Genomic DNA, 22,753 nt, shown 5'->3' on the forward strand with positions numbered 1-22,753 from the left:
CACCAAGTACACAATCTCACACTGAAATGCAGTGAAAGGAAGGGAGGGCAAAACCCAACGTCCTGACACTCGCCACACATTTGACACCTTGATAAAGATGTTTTCTCTACATGTCATAGAAGAAAGTGAGCGGAATATCAAACAAGACATCAAAAATGAACAATACACACAGACAAGCTTCTAAATTGGGAACAAAAGACACCCGCAAGCCTGCAAAAAAAGAATAAAAGCACCATCTCCCCGAGGACTGAGATAACTCACAGAGAGATAAGTATTTAATTTTTAATCACCATTTTCGTTGTCTTTGTACTGTGTATAATAATCAGAGTGGATGACTTGATTTGTTAAGAAAATAGAAATCGAGACAGGAAGAGCCATTTAGACAAGGCGAGCAGGACTGATGAGCCGGAACGGTACAACAATGACGAGGAAATAAGTTTATATTAACATGAATCAGTGTTGGAGGTAAGGCATCATTGCGAAAGGTAATGCATTAAGTAGTGTATATTTTTTCTCAGGCAGGAACGATGTAATACAATGTAGTATGACTTTACAATGTGTTACTTGATGTGTTTAATGCATTTTCAGGATTACAAAAAAAATAAATAAAAATCTGTCAAATCAGTCTATTGATTTTGTATGTAGCAACTTATTTTCTTCACTCTGATTTTGAACACCGAAGGCATTCCTTCACTCAGGATGGAAATATGTAGATAACAGGTGAAGAATCAATTTTGGGCTAATTTGACCTACTCGCTAGTGGGATAAAAAGACACAAGCCATGGTGATGAAAAGGTGCCTCCTCACACATGAACAGCTCATATTTTGCAATTGCGCACTTTGTATGCCAATGTACGTATATTACATCCTTGTAAGGCAATATAAATGTATGTAGCTCAAATAGCTTATTTGCATACCGGTGACATATAGTTTTTTTTTTTTTCCACGTATACAGATATGTTCTGACCTTGTTGCTTGTATTTGGTGCTGTACACATCATGGTTTAAAATCCAGCACAGTATCACATGACTTGATGAGCATAATTAAAGTAATATGTCATAGCATTGGCATATGCATTTGCATTTCTAAGCTTGCTAACGTTTGTCAGATCCTTATTTTTGACAAGTGGCTCATTTGCATCCACTGACTGGTCATTTTAATTCAGGATTTTATTTAAGGCAAGAGCCAGTTGTTTCTTCTCCAAGCAATGTTTTATTCAACATCTCGTGACACACGCATCATGTTGGAGACCTCACCGTCCTATTAAATATATGGTAATGTCCACAAGGGATGTGAGAAGGTGACCTCTACATTCTCTACATTCAAAAGTAGTTGGAAGTATATAATTTGGATTGCTTGAGACCGTGCCTGACTTTGGTCCTTTATTCTTTTGCACTGGGCACTGACCTTTTGTATGTGAATGCTTCTGAGACAAACAGTTTCAGAGTTGGAGAGAGTTCGGTTTCCGTTAAGTGCTTTTGTTGGGTGAGCACATCAGAGTGGATGTGTTCGCTGGCAAAGCCACTCCAGTCTTTGATCACTCCAGGCACTCTGATCATTAAAATATTTCATAAATAATTGATTAAACCACCAGACCTCATTGTGCTCTGCTTCTGTAGCCCAATTTTTTCTGTTATGGATAAGGTGAAGCAGGCAAGGGTGAGGTTATTATACTATCATTAAATGTATATTTAAATATTTAACACACGTACACTCACCGAACATTCCATTAGGTATTAGGGCCTCTAATGAGATCCACTACAAGAGTTGCATACATATTTCTACTTTCTAAAACAAAACAAAAAAAATAGGACCACAATCACTTTAGTGCTTATCTTACTCGATTATTGCGGGGGTACGTTCCAAAAGGGCCCGCAATAACTGAAATCCGTGAAGTAGACGTTGATTTTTCAAATGTTCTTAATTTAATTATTTTTCTTTTTAACTTGAGGGGGCTTTATTACGCCGTTACGAGTCCCCTCCCACCTGCATACAGTTCCTTCTAAACACTTGTTATACTTAATACATTTAACTTTTAAAATGCAAAGGCCCAGGGCGACACGGTGGTGCACTGCTAAGCATGTCCGCCTCACAGTTAGGAAGGTGCAAGTTCAATTCCACCTCTGGCCCTCCCTGTGAGAAGTTTGCATGTTCTCCCCGTGCCCATGTGGATTTTCTCCAGGCACTCCGGTTTCCTCCCACATCCCAAAGACATGCTTGGTCAGCCGATTGAGCACTCCAAATTGCCCCGGCCTACTGCCCGATGACTGCTGGGATAGGCTCCAGCACGCCCGCGACACCCAGTGGGGACAAGTGGTTTAGAAAATGGATGGATGGATGGATGTACTGCCCACAATGTCGTGATCGACTATCATAGATCTAACAGCTTTTTTTCTTATTGTACACACCGCATGGCTTCACTTTGTCTGGGCAGGGAGACTTTACTAAGGCATCAGTCGAGCAATTCATCCTCAGACTCGTCAATATTTGGATATTTGGAACAGGTGTAATGCCTAATAAGCATTTTTAAAGATCATGGTGACCATCAGTATTTCTCAATGCAACCGCTGGTTGCTATGGAAACCGGGCGCTATCATCCCAGTACAACACAAAATGAAGTAGAGCCTTCAAATTGACAAGCACACGATAGTTAAAATAATATTTACGCTTATCTATTTCTAGATTGCTCATTAAGCGCCTTTCAAGACCCTCAACGACACCGTTCATAAAATCACAGAGACAAAATAGTGGGTGAAAATAAATAAGTAAAATCATTAAAAGAAAATACAATCAGATAAAAATGTATATGCGTATGCAACACTGAACTGACATTTTTTAAGTCTTGATTTGGATGTCGGAAGGGAATAAGAGGTCAGGTGGCAGAGTGTTCCAGAGCTTGAGGAAGAGTGGCTGAAAGCTCTGTTCGCCATGGTACAAAGACGAGCAGAGGATACAATCAATGAATGGAGGAGGAGGTGGACCTGAGGGTGCAGGCTGGAGTGGCAATGTGGCGCAGATCAGACAAATATGGAGGGGCAGTGTTATGGATGGCCTTGAAGGTATAATGCAGAATATTGCTTGATTGCTAGAGTGTGTTAAATGCCTCATCATTGCTGAAGAAAATTGAGGGTTATATGATAAGTTGAAGATCCACAGAAGACCTAACAAGCCCTCCGTTAGGGTTGACAAAGTATGTTGATCGTATGATGATGTTGGAATGTAAACCCCCTGCACTGATTTGATCAGCTGCAGTGGAAACAATCAAACTTCTTCTGTTCCCACAAGATCGTAAAACAAAGTGCTAAGACCCCCTGCTCTGATATGCCGGGGGTTCACCGAACCTGTTCACTCCCACCCCCACCCTGTTTTCGCTCAATAAATATCCCCTTGCAAGAGGCGTAAGTCAGACTGCTTTCTAGCACTTCTGTACCCTGTGTGTGACTTTCTCTGCTTGCAAGCGTAATATGGCCAAACTGTCTCACGTGTGGTTCTTGCAAAGAAGCTAGAGTGAGGAACACTCTAACACCCTCCTCCTGGGGTTCTCGTAGTTTAACACAAATGAGTTAGGCTGCTTCCTGCCTCCTCCATAACAGTTTCTTTCACGGTACAAATACTTTTGAAGGTGTCAAAAATCATAAGAAGGCATATTCAGCGAGCAAATTCCCTGGAACTGGAACAATTGCTCTTCAATATTTCACTTTTGTTCTAATTCTGTGTCCTTTTTTTAGGCTTATTAAGTGCTACGGTTCTGTTCAAAAGGTCTCCCTGCAATCTGTCAAACGAATGGTCAAGAGGAATTCACTGCGAAACCTCTCATGGAAGGCATCCATATTTAAATAGTTAAGGATATACAACCAAGAATAATTTAATTTGACTAAATAATCAAAAAACAGCAAAACCCATAAAACACATTACTCTTGAGTGGTACCTTGACTTGCAAGTGCTTCAACAAATATTTCAGGTTACGAGCAACCAATGCAATTTTGCCAATGCATTTTAATGAATCTATTAAACTGTGCAAACATGCAATTACAAAATAAAAACACTAATAGAGCTACAAAAAGCCAAAACTCACACCGTGAAGCTCAGATTAAGACAAATGTACCTGATGTCATCCTTCTAGGCCCAGCCCGCCTCCTCAAGACACACATAGAATGCTACAGCTGTTGTTTTTGTGACTTAATCGCATCATACAGTAATAATTCTTTAGAGAACTAGTTTACATCTTTTCATCATCGTTCATTGTTAGAAATGTAACACAAATATTGGTGTTTTTTTGAGTGGGCTGGAATGAATTAATGGAATTTAAATTCATCACAATAGGAAATATTGATTTGAAATACTGAGAGTTAGAATCTTGATCATGTAACAAATCAAATTTAAGTGGTGTTTTTAATGCAGCGGTATTGCTCGACATTGTTCCCAAAATTTACAAGGCAAAGCATAGATTGACTTTCAACCTTGTTTGAAATGAACTGGACTGGTCAGAACAAGGTTGAACACTAGATTTTGCTCCCAGGGACTACTGCTCAGGTCCCAGCCATTGGCAAGTCTTGTCAAGATTGCTTTATTTAAAGCATGTTCAGCAAGCCCTGTTTGTAACGAGGACTATCTAGTACCCAAAAAAGGATGTTGATTCTGTCCAACACAAAGATCTTTTACACTGAAACTCCACTTAGACTCCAATCACATAGATGTGAGGCTGCAGTAAGAATGAACTATCAAGAAATTGAAGAAATACCAACACCTCAATGTGGATGGGATTACCATACTGGAGCAAACTTTTTTCACTCATTAAATAATTGCTACTACCATGACTGTTTCCTGTTATTTAAAGCTGCGACTTTACCTTTACACTACATGGATATTGTGAAAAGTACAAGTTTGTTTGTCCGTCCGTCCGTCCATCCATCCATCCATCCATCTTCTATACTGCCTGTCCCCCCCGGGGTTGCGGGCTTGCTGAAGCCTGTCATAGCAGTCATCTGGCAGTAGGCGGGGGACACCCTGAATCGGTTGCCAGCCGATCGCAGGGCACACAGAGACGAACAACCATCCTCACTCACACTCACACCTACAGTTTGGAGTGCTCAATTGGCCTCCCAAGCATGTTTTTGGGATATGGGAGGAAACCGGAGTGCCCAGAGAAAACCCACGCAGGCACGGGGAGAACACGCAAACTCCACACAGGGAGGGTTTCAAGGAGACTTTTTTTTGTATTTCCTCCTCTCTTGCAGTTACTACGAGTTGAGTCTTCAGTAACTGCCCTTAAGGAAAAGAAAAAAATGCAAAAAGTGAACTGCAACATGGCAAGAACATCTGTTGTAACAATGCTCCATATTGAGGAAAATTCATTCACTCTCCAGGTAGTTCTGACTGAAATCACATCCACAGGAAAAAAACAAAACAGACTGGTTTTATCTCATCTATCTCATTTATCTCATCTATCTAAATGTTTGGGCCATTGGAGAAACCAGACTTGACATTAAACATCAACAAACGTCTTAACACTTTACTTTTATGTCAACGAACAAGGATCACAGTCATACCATTTTGACCGACTTAAAATGCTGCATGCCCTTCCACTGCCACACCAATTTGTCTTCTCAAGGAAAGTATTAAAAGAATATGATAAGACACATAGCTGTAAAGTTATAATTAGTATTCATTTAATACCTTATGTCAGGAGATTACGTACGCAGTGCATGGCATCCAAAGCATACTTTAATCACAGGGGATGTAATTGATTAAGTATATGAGACCGGCTCACAGATGATGAGGATGATGCTCTAAATCCATGTTAAATCAACCCAGCCCCTTCCTAAACAACCAGGGATTAGGGGCCAAAAATTACCAACAGCTGTATTTGCTCATCTCTAACATCATTCATTTAACATCTACAGTAGAGCTGTTTTCAGCTGCTCTGTCCCCTCCTCTGGAATTCTCTCTTAGCAAGACTTACATACAGACTCACATCAAAATGTTATTTATTTTATTTTATTTTATTTATTACAGCCATCCTCTAAAGGACGGCGTGACGGAAGCACTTAAAACAGTGCACTGACAGATGAAATGATAACAGTATTGTTCGACTTGAAAAAAATAACGGACTGGCGATATAGACGGGTGCCCAGGCCGCTATCGAATGTTAATTACGGACTGACAAACTTTAGTAAAATGCCCAGCAGCTCAAAGCATTACCAGCAGATGATGTCACAATGTGGATGTAGTGTGTATAATGGAAAATGGCTTGTTTAGGCAATTACCTGATTTAAAGTGTCATATTTTAACATGAGCCCATGAGTGACATTCATCACAACTAGATCCCGAATGAGTGACATGACCTTTCTTCAAGGTTGAGCACATCTTTACCAAAGAAAGTCTCCATGATACAGAAAAGCCATTCTGAGTGCTCCCTTTGGCAGAGATAATAACTTCATCATAATTAGCTTTTAGTACTCAAGAGTGTTGAATTGTGGGTTGCAGTGGGATCTAGGCTGATTTATTGCTTGATTTAATTACGTATCAAAATTCAATTAGACATGCTTTCAACCAAATTCAAAGTGATTTTTGTCAAGCTGTCCCTTGAAATCAGAAGCAGCTTGAAGGACATCGTTTCTTATGCAGCTAAGTTAATAATTATCCAATACTGAAAAAGCATTCATGTGACCAAAATAAAGGGCTTGAAATGTATTTAAAAAAGTCCATGCCAGTTTTAGAGACACATTTTTACTTCTTTATGTCTCACTTCATAACTCAAGTGACTTCAAACAGCATCAAGTAGCAAGAGATTTAGAGTCACTGCTGCTCTGCATTGGGTTGCAGGTACTTTACGAAGTGAAGACAGATGACAAAATGCTCTTTGAGGGTTGACTTTTGCTGAAGAACTATGTGGCTTTCTTTCACATCCCTCTCTATGACAGAACGTCACATTCCGTTTTAAACTATACCTGGAAGAAAAATAACGTGAAAAGAGGGTATGAGCTGATTTAAATACGTGTCAAACTAGCCACTGAGAGTTACACTAGTATTTACTTCTATGCAAATTCCAAATGTCATAGCGACTATCCTGAAGAGCCACAGCGGTGGTGGAATACTATATCCGTTGGAGCTCTCCAACTCAGCGGTTCCCAACCTCTTTTGCGCCACGGAAATATAAGTCACCATTAGGTATCTGCTCCGCAGCTTTGCAGGCTCAAATGGGGAAACATGTTAGTACGTGACCGGGACGAGCATCTTGACCTGAATTAATTGATTGTCGATAAAAAAAATATATATACTATATATGTTTTTTTTTCTGTGCAGCCCAGTACCAAATGACCCATGGACCGGTACCAGTCTGCGGCCCGGTGGTTAGGGACCTCTGCTTGAACTGACTGAATTGAAACTCTTTACAAAACTGTTAATATATACTCATTGACAATTTTATTAGGTGGCGCTAAGCTTTCCAGTGGATGGAAGTTTTTACTCTCACAGGAACCATACTTTTAGTCCTTTCAATGTTTTTTTTTTTTTTTTTTTTTTTTTTTTTTTTTTTTACAGCCACTAACCAAGTACAATGAGGAAAAAAATGACAGCAAACATCCATTCACCTATCTTTAGTGCTTATGACCACTAGGATCAAGGGTGAGCTCAACATACATTACTCATAAAATACTCAAAGAATACGGAGTTATTTAAATTTTTGAATCAAATGTACAGATGTCATGCTGTCAATTTTACAATAAGCATTAAGCATTGTATGTATTGCAAAATTATGTTCATCACATTTTCCTTTCAATTAAATATCAAACAGGCTATAGAGTAATCAAAAAGGAGTGATTTAAATTATGGTAGTGTTTTAGAATACAAAAAAAAATCAACAAAAACAAGTGGTACAACACCTTGGCCACAACTGTTCTGACCACTGCTATCAAGTAATAAAAGTCAGCATATTTAACATTCAGGAGAAATTCTGCTCCATCTGCCATCTATGTTGAGACCAATGCCAAGTTCGTAAATATTTTGACAGGTAATCCATATAAATGCTGACACCTAGCCGCATGACTAAAAATAAATTAGTATGCCGTTGTACCACTCCAGGCTATTCCTAATAATTTCTTAAACACTGTTATATTCAATATCTAAAAATGTCTAAACCACATCAAATATCCTAGTTGCAGTCTCATGGCATGCAAGTCAATACCTTTGTTGGTTACATTTGACTGAAAAGCCCACGAAAAGAGGGACTTGAATGTGAGTTTTGCATTTTAGCAAAGTCTTTAAGGCTGCTTGTCTTCAAGCCATGTAATTCACATTTAAACAACTGATTGCACTTGTGGCAATGTGCACTCAAACCATCAACCTTTAAGAAAAGTAGCCACTTTTTTGACAGATTCCCTCTCCCTGCAATCAAAATGATTGTCATACAGTCAGACCACAGAGCACGGGAACTTCTTGTTTTTGCCATCATGCATTGCTCTTACTGCTGCCTTAACCGAGACATGGCATCATCCCTCTGTCCCTCTTCAGGCATGACTAATCAAACCAAGAACAACCACATTCTTACATTAGTGTGACAGTTGGACTGAGTGTCAATTGATTAGTCATGCGCAGAGTTAAACGCTTGGAGTAGCAACTGAGTTAACTCAAGGTAATGCATGGCAGCTTGTGCTGGTGAACGTTAACCACACTTTTCTGAGTCTTTAAAGAAGGTACTGGCTGCTGAGTTGGCGACCTGGGTTTGCAGTGATGCAGTGGCGGTGCAGGTTCCAAACCCGAGTAGCTATGGCTCAGACAGAACAGGAGTCGCCACTGTTACCATGATACCAAACCCTCGTGTCAAAAATAAAAATGTAACAATAATGGACATTTTTATATTATACTCTTAGTCATATTGTAAAATGATTGCACAGCACGACACAAACATATAGCCAGTCATTCCTCTCATGCAGGAGATAGCTTGCTTCTGATTTTGAAAATGCTTCATTGGCAAACATCCTAATTTAATTGCAAGTTAGAAATGCAATAGGAGAGGTAAAAGGTGAATAATGATGCTGTTCATGTGTAAAAGAACTGTTAAATGGAGCTTATGTTGAATAATTTAAGGGCTTGGTACCCACCCCTACTCTAAAAGAACAAATTGGACTGTCAACCATCAATCTTCAAAAATCTTCTCCAAGCCAATGCACATATAAGTTCTGTGAAAGTAAAATAGAGCAAAAATTCCTCTATTTAAAATTGTATGTGACATGGAGCATTGAGACACTTTCACCTACAGCAAATTATACCCCCTCATATCTCTCCCACCCTCCCATATACACTATAGCTCCTCCAGAGAAAGAACAGAGAATCTGCCTCGTGCATATAGCGACACAGTGCTGGTAAAAAATGGATCAAACACGGAGACAAGTCTCACAGTATTCCCGTTTGCAGATCTTCCTCAAATATTATGTTGCTGGAAAACACCATTGCATCTCTTACAGTCAAAAGCGGAAGAATAAGGAGAGACCCTCACTCTCCTTTCATTGATTTATTCAATGAAATAGACTTTTCATGACCCGACTAACTTTCACCATGTGGGCACAAATCATATTAATATCTTTGTCAAAGGCAAATCTGTGCTTCTGGAGTCCCACCCTGTGTGGGTTTTAAAAATCTTGCTGTTTCCCTGGCCATAGCTAAGTGCATTAACATATGTTCTCGCAGTGCATGGTGCTATTCTGCATCAGTGAATGCTTATTACAGCAAGATGCGCCCTGCACTCTTCCACTGAATATCCATGAGTATTAAAACAAATTCATATAGGCCAGCTCAAAACAGTGGGGATGTGTCCCACATGACAGGGGGGGAGCTCTTAACATTTGAGTCTGAGGCCCTCTTCATCATACTGATATTCCTCCCCACACAATAAGGGTGGGTGGTAATAATGACAAATAAAGGCAACATTGCAAACTGCACTGTACACAGTGAGCATAATAAGGTCATCAGCTGGTAATGTGTTGGTTTTTCTTCAATATTTATGCCTTTTTAGCATGCAGAGTCAAATTTTCTCACTATGGGTGACATCTAAAAAGAGTGTGCCAGTGTGAAATATGCAAAGTTAAAGGATGAGAAAAAAATCCCGGGCATTGTGGCATGTTCTCGCCTGGTTAGGTTACACACAGGTAATCAATTGCTAATTCCTCTTATAATTACATTTGTTTTTATTTGTCTGGTGTTTCCTTGTGCGCCCCATGCCATAGGCTGCAACACATTTATTAATTATGAAATTTGTGTCCTGGGATGAAACTCAACTCTTTTAACTCAACTCAACATTATTTACAGAGTACAACTGCTGCTCTGACAAAATGCTGTACACACAATTGATACAGGAGGTCCAAAGTTTGATTCCCTCTTGTTGAGTGAAGTCATTTATCTATGATAGTGAAGTACAAGGTTGAAGACTACCTTGACCACAAACACCTGCAGCTTTCTAATATTCGTTAATGTCTTGTCGAGTAATCTCACATTCCCCATAATGACAATGGCAAGAATGGTTTAGATCTCTAGTCTCGTTTAGTCCTCTCCTATTCACTTTACTTTCATTCTTGTCCCTCTCCTCTGAGATGCATTTTTTTTTTAATGACTATTTCAATTGCAACAAACGAAAGGGCATTCAGTGGGCTCCTTTTTTATATATATATATATATATATATATATATATATATATATATATATATATATATATATATATATATATATATATATATATATATATGTAGTAGGAATGGGTCTACCGGTGTTAGCCGCATCTAAAATAAAACATCTTAGAGGATTCAAACATTTTGTGCTACATATCAACAATTTAGAACTAAATTGTTCTCAGTCTTTGCACGTTGTCAGCGATTATCTTAAAACATTTAATTTGCTTGGAAACACAGTGACAGATCTGGCATCCATGTCTTCCCACCACACTACACATTTCACTGGATGAGATCGAGGCCAGAATACATCACTGAGACACACACCCTTTGAATATTTCATGAATAAATTAATTAAAAGAACCTCTTAAATAACTTAAAGCATGTCTGTGAATCTTGAGCAAGTTTTCATTAACATTTCATCTGTGAATCAATAAATGATTTTTTTTTTCGACCAATAGAGGTTTTTTTTTTTTTTTTTGCAAAAATGTGCAAAAACTCCTTGAGCATTCATTCATTCATTCATTCATTCATTCATCATCCGAATTGCTTAGCCTCACGAATGTTGCAGGCTGGCTGGAGCCTATCGTAGTATTCTTTGGGCGGTAGGCAGGGTACACCCAGAGCTGGCGGCCAGCCAATTGCAGACTCTTAAAGTATTTTTCTTAAATATTTCAAAGGAATGGGCCTCAGACCCAAGATGTATCCATTCAAATTTGGTTCATGTCCAAGTGGATGTTGCTGGAATCCTAAGAAGCTGGAGGTATGTAGCTCTGGAGGTGTAAAATTTGATGCTGGTACAAATTAGGATTGCTCATCCTTGGTGGAGGTCTGCATCTACTGAGTGCCATTCTAGTTAATTTCTATTGACAGAAGCTCGAGAGAGGGCCCAATTTATGTTAACTGCAAAACTTTGGAGATGTATTTCTTAAGAAATCTAGCTTGGCCTGGAAGACCATGCAAACTAATGAACCTTTGCTTGCTTTGTAGGAGTCATTAACCATGAGATGCTTACCTAAAGTTTTCCTATTGGCAAACAGTTGCATGGTAGCTGCTTTACCAGGGGAATTGCTTGTCAAAGTTGGAATTTAGGGTAAAACTTTTTAATTATGCTACATATTTAAACATTTCTATTGTTTGTGTGTGTGATGTGTACGTATGTTTGTGTGTGTGTGTGTGTGTATATGTGTGTTTATATGTATTAGTAATTTATTTGGCTGCATGTGCTTATTCATGCGCATGAGTGTGTCCTCTAGATAGTGATTTCCGTTTTTGCTTTGTCTCGTGTGCATATTCTTTATGTTCAGACCAAATGTGAATGTTAAAATAAAACAAGGTTCATTTCTTTATGCAGGAGGAGACGAAATAAGAATCAAGTGAAGTAAAGTGATTTTTCTAAAATACAATTCATGAGAGGTTAACAATGAAAATAAAATCGATTCCAACCAAATCTTGTAATGCTATATTACCATCTGCTTGTCTTTTTGTTTTACCACAAAGTTTTCAAATGACTCGGAAGTTGGTGCCCATAAATTAAATAGACATGAATTGTAAATTAGCCAGCTAATGAGGCCTAAAATCTTTATTATTGTGCATTATGAAACCTGAGATTTAATTCTATGCTTGCATACAATGCAGAGCGGGACCTCGCTCAAGATAGGCCATTTTGAATTTAAAACATTTGGGCAATTTTAAACATTGCAAATATAAATAAGTGAATGTGAGGCTTGGTAAAGCTCTTTGGTAGCTGTTGTAAGGTGTAGATGTATGCACTCCACCATTTTAAATGCTTTTGTTTTGGACTGATGATGGACAGACCGGTACATATACGCACTGGTTAGCACATCCGTGCAACATACGATTCAGACTGTGGAGTTTGCATGTTCTCCCATTGCCTGGGTGGGTTTCATCCGGGTACTCTGGTTTCCTCCCACATTCCAGTAGGTGTGACTGTGAGTGCAAATGGTAGTTTGTCTAAGAGTGCCCTGCGATTGGCTGGCAACCAGTTCAGGGTGCACCCTGCGTACTGCCCAAAGACTGCCGGGATAGGCTCCAGCATGCCGTGAGGATAAGTGGTGTGCGTGTGCGTTGATGATTTTTAATGAGCTGCTGTTTTTCAACACTCTATGGAGTCCTTCCATAAACCTTAGGAGTAAATTATATATTAGGGCAATTTTATTGTCCAGTCTAGTCAAAACATCCAGTCAACATTTTTCATTATAATTCTGTAATGATGACATGTAGTATGTTAATGAGGAACAGCAATTTTTGAGTGCTGTTTTCATGCGTCAAGTCACATTAAGGCTCCATGTGATGCATTTTAATTTGACGTTGTGCTATTAATAACACCTGCTGTACAACCTGTCAAATTCTTATTTAGCAAAAGTCCTTTGTATAATGGAACTAGATATTATCTATAAAGGTACAAGTCAGGATAAATTGCTTATCCATTTTCAATTTCGGGTAGCGGAGCAGTTAGACTGCCGATCTGGAGTGCACAATGACTTCCCATTAATAGGTTGGGAGTGTCAGGAGAGCCCAGTCTGGGCAGAGATTTCCATGTGGATGTAGCCTGTGGTACTGGGGTACATGCCCCCAGCCATCTGGGCTGATTTGACAAATGATTCTCCATCAAAGGCCTGTGCACTGATTTGTGTGGTAATTGATTAGAAGCGAGGTCGTCAAATCCCTGATTGGTTTAGGTGGATATAGAGGGGAGATATTGTGTGGCATGTGCAAGAAATAGGCAGCCATCAAGGGAGATGGAGCAAATACAGAGCAGGAGATGTGGGAATATCAATGCTGAATTGTACTGGAATCCTAATTTGAGATATTTTGAATGACTGTAATTGAATGTTGTAAGATAAGTTGTTCTTTCTATAAGGAGGGAATAACTTTCCTATAAGTCATGTGTTGCTGTTTTTTTCCCAGTACACCTGCCACAATATACAATTGGATCACCATGGATATTGGATTTCACCATTCCAAAAGAAGAATTTGATTTGCAATGAAATATCATTGATTGGTAACATCTGGAGGTGTGGTCCAATATAGATATGTGTATGGCAAGTTGGCAGAGACGGAAAACACACATTAAGTATTCCACCTTCACTTTCTCCAGAATTTTTTTATGCCACTGGCCATGGGTGTGGAAATTGTCGGAGAGAAATAACATCTGTCATAGAGGGTTGTTATTGCTATACCTAGTGAGGAAACGACAACCTCTTTTTCATGATAGAAAATCAATGATAACTTACTTTGTGGTGAGATAAAAAAACAAACAAACCCCCCCCCCCCCCCCCCTGAAAATTCAGCATTACAATGATAATACTTTGTTTTCCATTGGCACTGTCAAGGAAGTGTAAATTCAACATGTATTTTTTTTTACTATCTGTATAGCCAATGAACCAAAAAAGTAATACAAATAGCCACAAGCATGTATCTATCCATAGTGCTTGTCCTCATTGCTAACGGCTTCCTGTGCTGCAGGTCATGCGTCAGCATGGATTAATTTAACATACTTTTTTTTGTTTTTTTTTGTTTCTGTGGACATGACAGAGTAGTAAAACCACCCCACCCCACCCCACCCCACACCACACCACAACACAACACAAAACAACACAACACAACAAAACAAAACCAGCTCATATCATTGATGGAAAATTTCACAGTTTTGTAACCATGACTTTTTAAAACTGCACGATACAATACCAAACCAGCAAGTTGGATGTTCTTATGATAAAGGAAGAGACCGGAAACTGGCCTGTTAATGTGACAGTGACAGTGGCTGACTGCCTTTCTTACACGGCAGGCTGGTTGCGCCACATACGTTTTCCCATTTGATCCCGACATGCGGTTGTTGGTAGTGACAGACGCCACATCACACTGGTCCCAGAGGCCACAAATGACCTTTCATCTTTTTTTTTTTTTTTTTTTTAACCCGGTAACAAAGTTCATTTGTTTGACAACGACCACCAATTGAGCATTTACACCTGTTATCTATCAAGACAATCTTACATTAGTTGCTGTGTCCTATTCGAGATGTTTTGAGTATGCAATAATACCAGCAATCATCAGCCACGCCTCTGCATCTTGATACTGAATAGAAACCTTATTGATGTACAACTTTCGTGTTTGGATGCCAGGGGTATTTTCTTTTATTATACAGAATGAATACTCATTAGGTTGTGCGTTTTCAGTGGACATTTCTTGACTAAAAATGCTGTTTTTTTTAAGCATTTTAATGGGTTGCAATGAGTGTGTTAACATGCTATGCGTGAGCTTCCCAGGATAAATGCACTTGAAGCGCATTACTCAACTTTCCTATTTTTGGATGATTTGTTACAGGAGAGGAGTTTGTTTTGTGGGTCAAACACATTGGTGAAAGGACATCTTGATGCACAGCTGTAATTTGCCTTCAATATTTCTGAGCTGGCACAAAAAGAGTAGCGGTGAGGTCTTATACTATCTGAGATGCTTGAACTCCACCCCCATCCTTTGCCCTCTCCATCTGTCACCTAATTGGATTATACTGTAACATATGGAACATGTATGTATATGCTGCATGTACTCGTGTGCATGCGTACGGCAACCTCAAAAGCACATTAATTAGCTGCACAAGCCAACAAAAACACCACCATTTACTACTTGTAAAAATTATGTTTGCCTTATTTTAAAAGTATCCAGCGTGACATGAGTGTGACACTGCTGTTAATATGCAGGGGGAAAAAAAACTATGTATGCACTCATTATTGTGCACTACTTGTGGTTTAATGAGAAACACTTTTTCATGCTCTACCCTTGTGAAAAACTGACACAATTTTCTATTGCCTGAAGCCTGGTGTCAAAATTATGATCTTAGCCTCACCCCTTACCCATACTGCCGTCCTGTAATGATGCTCTGAGGTGAGACCACTTATCAATTATTCACAGGATCCAAGATTTTCACTCTTAATCTTCTTGCCAGCAAGAGGAGACCATTTAAGAAAACTAGCAGAGAAAATAAAAGAAGCCGGGAGTGAGGAGAAAAAAATGAAGGCGGTAAGTTGCTTGGTGGGTGAATAAGAGAGTTTGCAGTGGGCAGACAATGCATTCAATGTGAGTATAATTGTAGTTTAACAATGTGTGGGCCTTTGGGATATGCAGTACATGGCCTTTAGACTAAGGTCGCTATGGAAACCAAAGGACCCCAACAACCCATGGTGCCCACCCACTCGGACAGCCGTTAATCATCTTTGCTCAGATCCTGGCACTGCAGAATTTGGCCAATGTGTCAAGAAGCAATTATATATACCCGATCTCCCCCTCCTTCCTCAGCTCTCCCACTCTTTTAACATAATCACAGAGCAGCGCGTTTAAAAGCCCTCTCGTCATTACAGTATCTTGAGTAGAGGGCGTAGGGGGGGGCACACAATTCAGATGAGGAGAAGACATGCAAAAAGACAGAGGATATTCCATTCTGACAACCATTATAAATGTGAAGATTCTTTTTCACACAAATCATATCCAGTCATTTGCTCGCTCACTTAACAGCCTCCCGAGTTGACTGACGCACTAAATTACCCCAGCTGGCCCATTGCAATGGCGGCACATTTTGGGTCGGTGCAGATCACGATGACTAATGGGAGCTGACGAAAGGGAGATTATGTTCTGCTGCTAACAGCTAAAATGTAAAGAACCCTATCCACTAACCCACTATTTCCCCATACATGAGAAAATGGGTGCACAGAAACAGAATAGAGTTAAGGAAAAGGAACATTTTTAAACTGCCATTATGTCATCACACTGTGAGATAGAATGAATGTAATATTGTGCTGAATGCCGCCAGTAATAACTTATTGAAGAATTGTTGAATCTTTGCGTGAAGGGCGTTGCCCTCTGATCACAACTTGATAGCCTCTTCTTGTGATTTCACCATGACAAAAATGAAGTGTGTCATATTTTATTCATATTCACTGTCCTCCCACCGTCTGCACTTGCCAAAGTCATTTCTTGACAGCAAGCTCTACATTAGCTATACGAGGCTATACGGAAGAGCACACGACAGTTGATGACAGGGTGCCAGACAGGTTCCATCCATTGAGCTTTTTTTATTGAGGTCGGTGGCTTCTTGCTATGCCGCCACTGCCACTCATCCCCCCGAAAAATGGAAACACAGTCAATTATGACACATGCACTGCTAAGTGAACTGAGATTGTGTGAATTTCACTGCATAACACATTATCACATTGGGGAATGGCTCAGAATCAGAAGTGGAAAGTTACTTCAAAAGACTTGACGTCATTAGCATGTGAGGATGACTAACCCTGCATGTATTGGGGTAATTGACATTGAATAAATATCCTCAAGTTGCTACAGTCAATAAACTTGAAGCATATTAGAACTTTTACATAAATAAGTACATCGGTTTTCAAGGGCAGAACCCTGCCAAATATGTTTTATGTGCCAAAAATAAAAAAATCCCTATTTTCATGGCCATTTATTAGATTGAGAAAAACTAATTTAAAAAATAATTTGGGTGTTTGTTGAAAGAGAAAATCTCAGTTTTTAGGTCCTATTTTTCAGATTTCACATTTTGCATCATGTAAAAGTTAATTTTTATAACTGAATTTAACATACTCAGACGATTCCATATTGAATACAAATTTATTGTAAATTTGGGAACATGCTGCAAGCCAATACAAATATATTGCATATGCTGTACGCGTATCTGCAATTTACTGATACAATGTGATCTGTATCATTTTACTGCATCATACTGAGGTATTTGGGGCCATGTGGAACACTTATTCACCAAACATTGCCTGATTGCAAGTCAATGTTATTTTCTTGAATCCAATGTCTGAAAGCAAGTCAAATCTTACCTTATGAGGACAAATGGGCGATGGCGAGTTAAACGACATCTCTGGCATTTGGATCGCATTCTACAAGAAAAACACATTATCATGGGGATGTTTCATTGAAGGATATCTCCTGTAAATCCTCATTGAGAGAAGTTGCAGCTTATTTTCTATCTGTAGGAGCACTTTGGGAAATATTTTAGTGGGCTTCACCAACTGAATAAACAAACATGTGCCAGCTGACCACTAATCCAAGAGTCATATTAAATCTTCATCCTGTTCATATCTATCCGACATCACGTGAGCAAGGATAATAGTTTTGTTTTGCTTTCTCGTCCCAACCATTATTTCAGTTCCCCTACAAAGATTATAAATCCTTTGTAGGAAGATTCCCCAAAACATATGTTTCTTTGCTGGAATGCTTTTTGGGTTAAATGATTATCACATTGTTAATATACAAATACATTGCTTCCATACAACAAAACCCCATTAACAAGCAGACACGAGGTATGTCAACAAGCCAACAACAGATGGTCCCACTGCTTGTGATTATGCAAAGATCCAAATTATTTGCATACTCACAGTGCCACAGTGAAAAAAACAGAAAGAGTGAAGTGTCTTGAGCTGACCTTAGTGGGGGAGGGATAAAACGTACAAATGTATGAGGAGAAGCCAGCACGAAAGTGATAGTTGAGCAAAAGATCTTTGGGATCAAACCGAGGACCCGTGAGCCGTGTCCTGGGCCCTGTTGTTTTCCAAGCAGGTGCTTTCAATTATGCCCTCATATCCAAACATGCAACTTGGGCACATTTAATGGTGCCCTGTACGGGACAGATGTGACACTCAACTTTAGACTCTTAACATCTATATTTAATTGTACAGAAGAAAGACACCTCACCGGCCAAGCTAACCAAGTGAGGATTAAAAGAAAAAACAGCCAGCCTTTTACTGCAGCACATCCACCACATTCATGAAATATAAATGAATAAATGGGCCTAGCTGGGACAATGAATTTAGTCGACAAAATTTTCCCTGCAGATTGAGTAGGCTATGTAACCATGATACCATCTAATTGATGTGACAAATAAACATGAGTTGTTGTCTTGGGGGAGAGATGCAAGAAATGGTTGCTTTGTTTGAGTGCACACAAACACACATGCATATATTCATAGAGACAGAGCGATTTCCACCAATGACCTTCATCCTAAACCATTCCCTAAAAATCCTGTGAGGCTTTCTGATCAAGTTGGAAGAGCAAAATCTCACGCAGCAAGCCAGATGACTTTTTCAGTGTCACGATCACCTGTACAACCCACCTGGTTATAAAACACTGCGATCCTAACATTGCTGCTCTACAAAAGCTCATTGTCAGGTGACATGAACATTACTAGGGCACAAAAGAAGTCAGAGTTGAGCTCTAACCCTACAGATGAAAGAATTTCCATCTCATTAGCCTTGTCACCTTTTAATGTACTGCAAACAGGGCAACGTGACCACAGACAATGAACAGAGCTAAAGCAACACTTTTGGAATCATATGTTAAAAACACCCACAATAATTTACATGGTGACTTGTAAAAAATAAAGCTACATATCTGTACCTTTTTTCTCACCAGCAACACACCTCCTCACAACAAACCACCCAAAAAATCATGAACTCTGGGTAGTATTCCAGAAGGTAGGCTCAACATACTCCGTGTCTATCCCTGAACTCTGAGTTGACTTACTCTGAGATGGAGGACTCTGAGTATTCGATTGCAGAACAGCTGACCTGAGTTAGTTCAATCAACTGAGTATGTTAACCTGGAGTTACGTGCATGCACAACCACTATAAAAAGGCATCATTAATGGAGCCCCGATACCATGAGTCACCATGACAACTGAGGAAACATTGATCACCTTATTTTACCACGATGGAGTTGGAGGTCCTTATGCAGGCCTACCTCAAGAACAAACTAATTTTTCGCCGTAAATCTAATACAGCTGCAGCAGTGAAGGAGATAGAGAGACGTCATGGGAGGAAATTGCTGTCCGAGTCAATGCTTATGTTTGAATGTACTATTCCATTGCTGTAACATTTAACCATAAGATTCTTAAATCTTTTCATTTAGGTGAAATCCAACAGGAGAAAAAGGGAATTAGAAGCAGCTCAAAATGAAACATAAAAACATTAACCAAAAAAGTATGGCATGTTACTAGGCTGTGATTGCACCTCATTTTAATTTAATTATTTTAAATGGACTTAGATTATTAAACAAAGTCAATATTAATTTAAACAAAATATTAATCCAGTGGCTAGTTAAAATAATTTAATAAAAACAATTTTATGTTTTCCTCTCAGTTCATTCTCCACTTCGTGGATTAACACTTGACACAAACGCATTTATGTTTTATACCTATTGAAGTCATTTAAAATGTGACGATGGTGCACTAACACTCATTAAAATACTATTTTAAAACAAACATTGAGTTCTGCTCAGCCAATAGAAAAAAGTAATGCTCTGCATTCCCGATATTCTAAAGAAAACACTGTTTGCAAAAAAATAGTGCTATGTGTAAAGTTTGCTCTGGGTGAGTGTTGAGGTTGGAGATATATGGCCGACGAAGTTTTTTTTTTTTTTATTATTTATCACAATAAAAGGTTATTGTGATAAACTACGTATGCTGTTCAAAGAAAAGCGGTTGCATTCGACAATATATTTTTTCTAAAAATGATAAAATGTCTAATCTGGGTCGGAAGATTCTCTTGTGACGTAAAGCGTTGGGAATTGTTACGGCTTCAATGTCGATCGGATTTTGAATGAACAGCCAATCCACGATTAACCGCTTTCTTTGTGTGGGAGGAGACCGGTAGAAACTCTGGGTCTCTTATAGTAATCCTGCCAGTGAGCAGGTTATGTTCACAGAGTAAATTACGGTGTTTTCACATAACCATCTTCCTGAAATACCCTTTTGGTCTCCAGCAATTGTTTACTTTAAATTGCATTCACATCAAATTTACATTACAAAGCCTCATGACATTTATTTAAATTTCAAATTAAAAGGTAAACAAAAAAAAACGGGTATTCAATTTTCATGAGGCATTTTAATCTAAGAGTGCAAATATTACAGAAGATGAAATATTTACAAATAAAAATGATTTCCCCAAACAGTCCTGAGTATCACTAATTTAATTCACATACCCTATCCCAAACTTAAAACCAAAGGCTGATGATGTAACTCCAACTTTATGACACACATTTGCTCAGACATCTAATTGAAAAACAATGTTTTTCCTTCTGCTTTATGATATATTCATTATTACTTCTATTGTGTACATTTGTAAGTAAACTACACTTGCAACACAAGGAATTGATTGAGTTAATCATTTTAGCACAAATAAAAGGAGAACATTCAAAGGGACAAAGACTCACGTTTGTCTTGAACACATCACGGAAATTTGCTCAAAAAGGCTTCTAACAGAGAGTCTCGGATTACTCCACAAATTGATGTTTTGTTGCTTTATAGTGCCAAAGTTACCTTTGTGATTATTATTTTGTAATTTGATAAGGCCTGGGATACCATCTGGAGAAATGGAAAAATGCATAAAACATGATATTTTTTTGTCTGATTTCTTGGATACATGCTGTTTTATGTTGTTATATGCTAAAAATTGTATCATGTATTATATATTTATCCAATGAGAAAAACACACAACATTTCTCAATGAGTTTCACCAAAGCAAAAGGCACCGTGGATTTACATGCAAGATTATTTCAACTATAAATAGAAGTCCAGTCATATTCAATTTCCCAACCTCAACAAGCCCCACAAAAATAAAATTAAGGTCTATTGAAGTCTAGCCGGTGTGTGGATGCTTGAGGTTGAGTTGTCATTAAAGCCTGTGTGTGAATGCTGGAGGTTGAGTTGTCATATAAATCTGTAGGTTGTCATATACTGCACACTGTTGTCATCGCTAAAATATTCCAGGCTACATTTAGTCATTTGCAGCAGCTATATACAATAAAGTAGGTACTATACAATGCAGACTCGCTGGTTGCTATATGGTCCTGCCTTACCAGTGAAATGGGTTTACTCAGTGGGCTTAAAGGAGCAATGTAGTTCAGGGATTATCAAATGCCCTCCTTGATCATGTGATGTTTTTTTTTTTTTTTAATTTGTGGCACTTAATACTAAATCCAGGGCGAGAGGAGCTCTTGACAGAGCAGAATGAAAAAAGGCATGTACTATAGTGATGAAATAGATCAGACTTAACAGTACTTTGCTTATCGGAGGTAAGTCCAAAGAAGTGCAGAGCAAAATAAATGTAAATTATATATGTTATTCAATGTCTATACTGCTATAAATGCACATTATTGTTTCCAGTCATGTCATTTTTTATTTATTTTTTCTTCATGATGAGATTCGATTCACCTGTTAGAGCAGCCTCACTATTTAGCTACTGGGATGCACATAAATGTGCTGTAGAATTTAAAACAACATAAACAACATGGCTTTGGATGTCTGAACCCCCACAACTGATTTTCTCGACTAAATTCCTTCCCCCCTGCCCCCCAAGGCACCCTGCTGTTGTTCATTACAAATTTCTGAGCCTGGGGCTATTTCGTAGTGTTTCAATCCCTGCATTATTATTTAGCTGCTTGGATTGGACATGCAATCAAAGGGACACGCAAGCAATGCCTTTTTCACGATGCCCAGAGAGAATTGCTGTCATGAAGAGCCAGAGGATCTGTGGTGCAAAACGACCCCTCAAAAAATTCATCTTTATTCTCAATATATTATCAACCCCAATTAATGTCATTGCCAGGCCCAAAGTGAGACATATCAAAACAATTATTTTGATGTGGCTTCAAGCGGCACACAATTTCAATGTGAATGGCATCGGAACCTTGGATCATTACAATGCCTGCTTACAGACAGAAAAAAACCATCAAAAAAGATTGAATATCATTTTAATGGGTAAAAACCTACAAGGCCTTCAGACTGTCTACCTGACATGTTATTGATAGAGCATGTCAGTCAAGCTAAAGAACACAAGGACGGCATACAGACAGACTGACAAGACATAAGCAGACTGCCTTCCATCTCACTCTCTGCCTGGCATGTTTATCTTGTATGTGAGCGGAAGGCAGTCATCGTGCATATGCATGCACAATGACGTAGGTTCACAAAACCAGTGCCTGAGGGAAACTGCATATAGTGCAAACACTTTGAAAAATTGCCAGGTTGGGCCTCATTTGCAAAGCAATTTGAC

General features: G+C 38.9%; 1 protein-coding gene across 2 annotated transcripts in view; it reads right to left on the minus strand.

The window, feature by feature from the left end:
* The window catches only part of pcdh11 (protocadherin 11), a 138,163-nt gene that overhangs the window by 64,790 nt on the left and 50,620 nt on the right, over nt 1–22,753 (minus strand). The window contains exon 4 of one of the 2 annotated variants that reach the window (XM_049739764.2): nt 17,525–17,584. The exons of the other annotated variant lie outside the window; for it this stretch is intronic. Coding sequence (XP_049595721.1) covers nt 17,525–17,584 — 60 coding nt within the window. The remainder of the gene's footprint in view (nt 1–17,524; nt 17,585–22,753) is intronic. 2 annotated transcript variants of the gene reach the window in all.

Source organism: Syngnathus scovelli, chromosome 1 (assembly GCF_024217435.2).
Source record: "Syngnathus scovelli strain Florida chromosome 1, RoL_Ssco_1.2, whole genome shotgun sequence".
Taxonomy (NCBI): domain Eukaryota; kingdom Metazoa; phylum Chordata; class Actinopteri; order Syngnathiformes; family Syngnathidae; genus Syngnathus; species Syngnathus scovelli.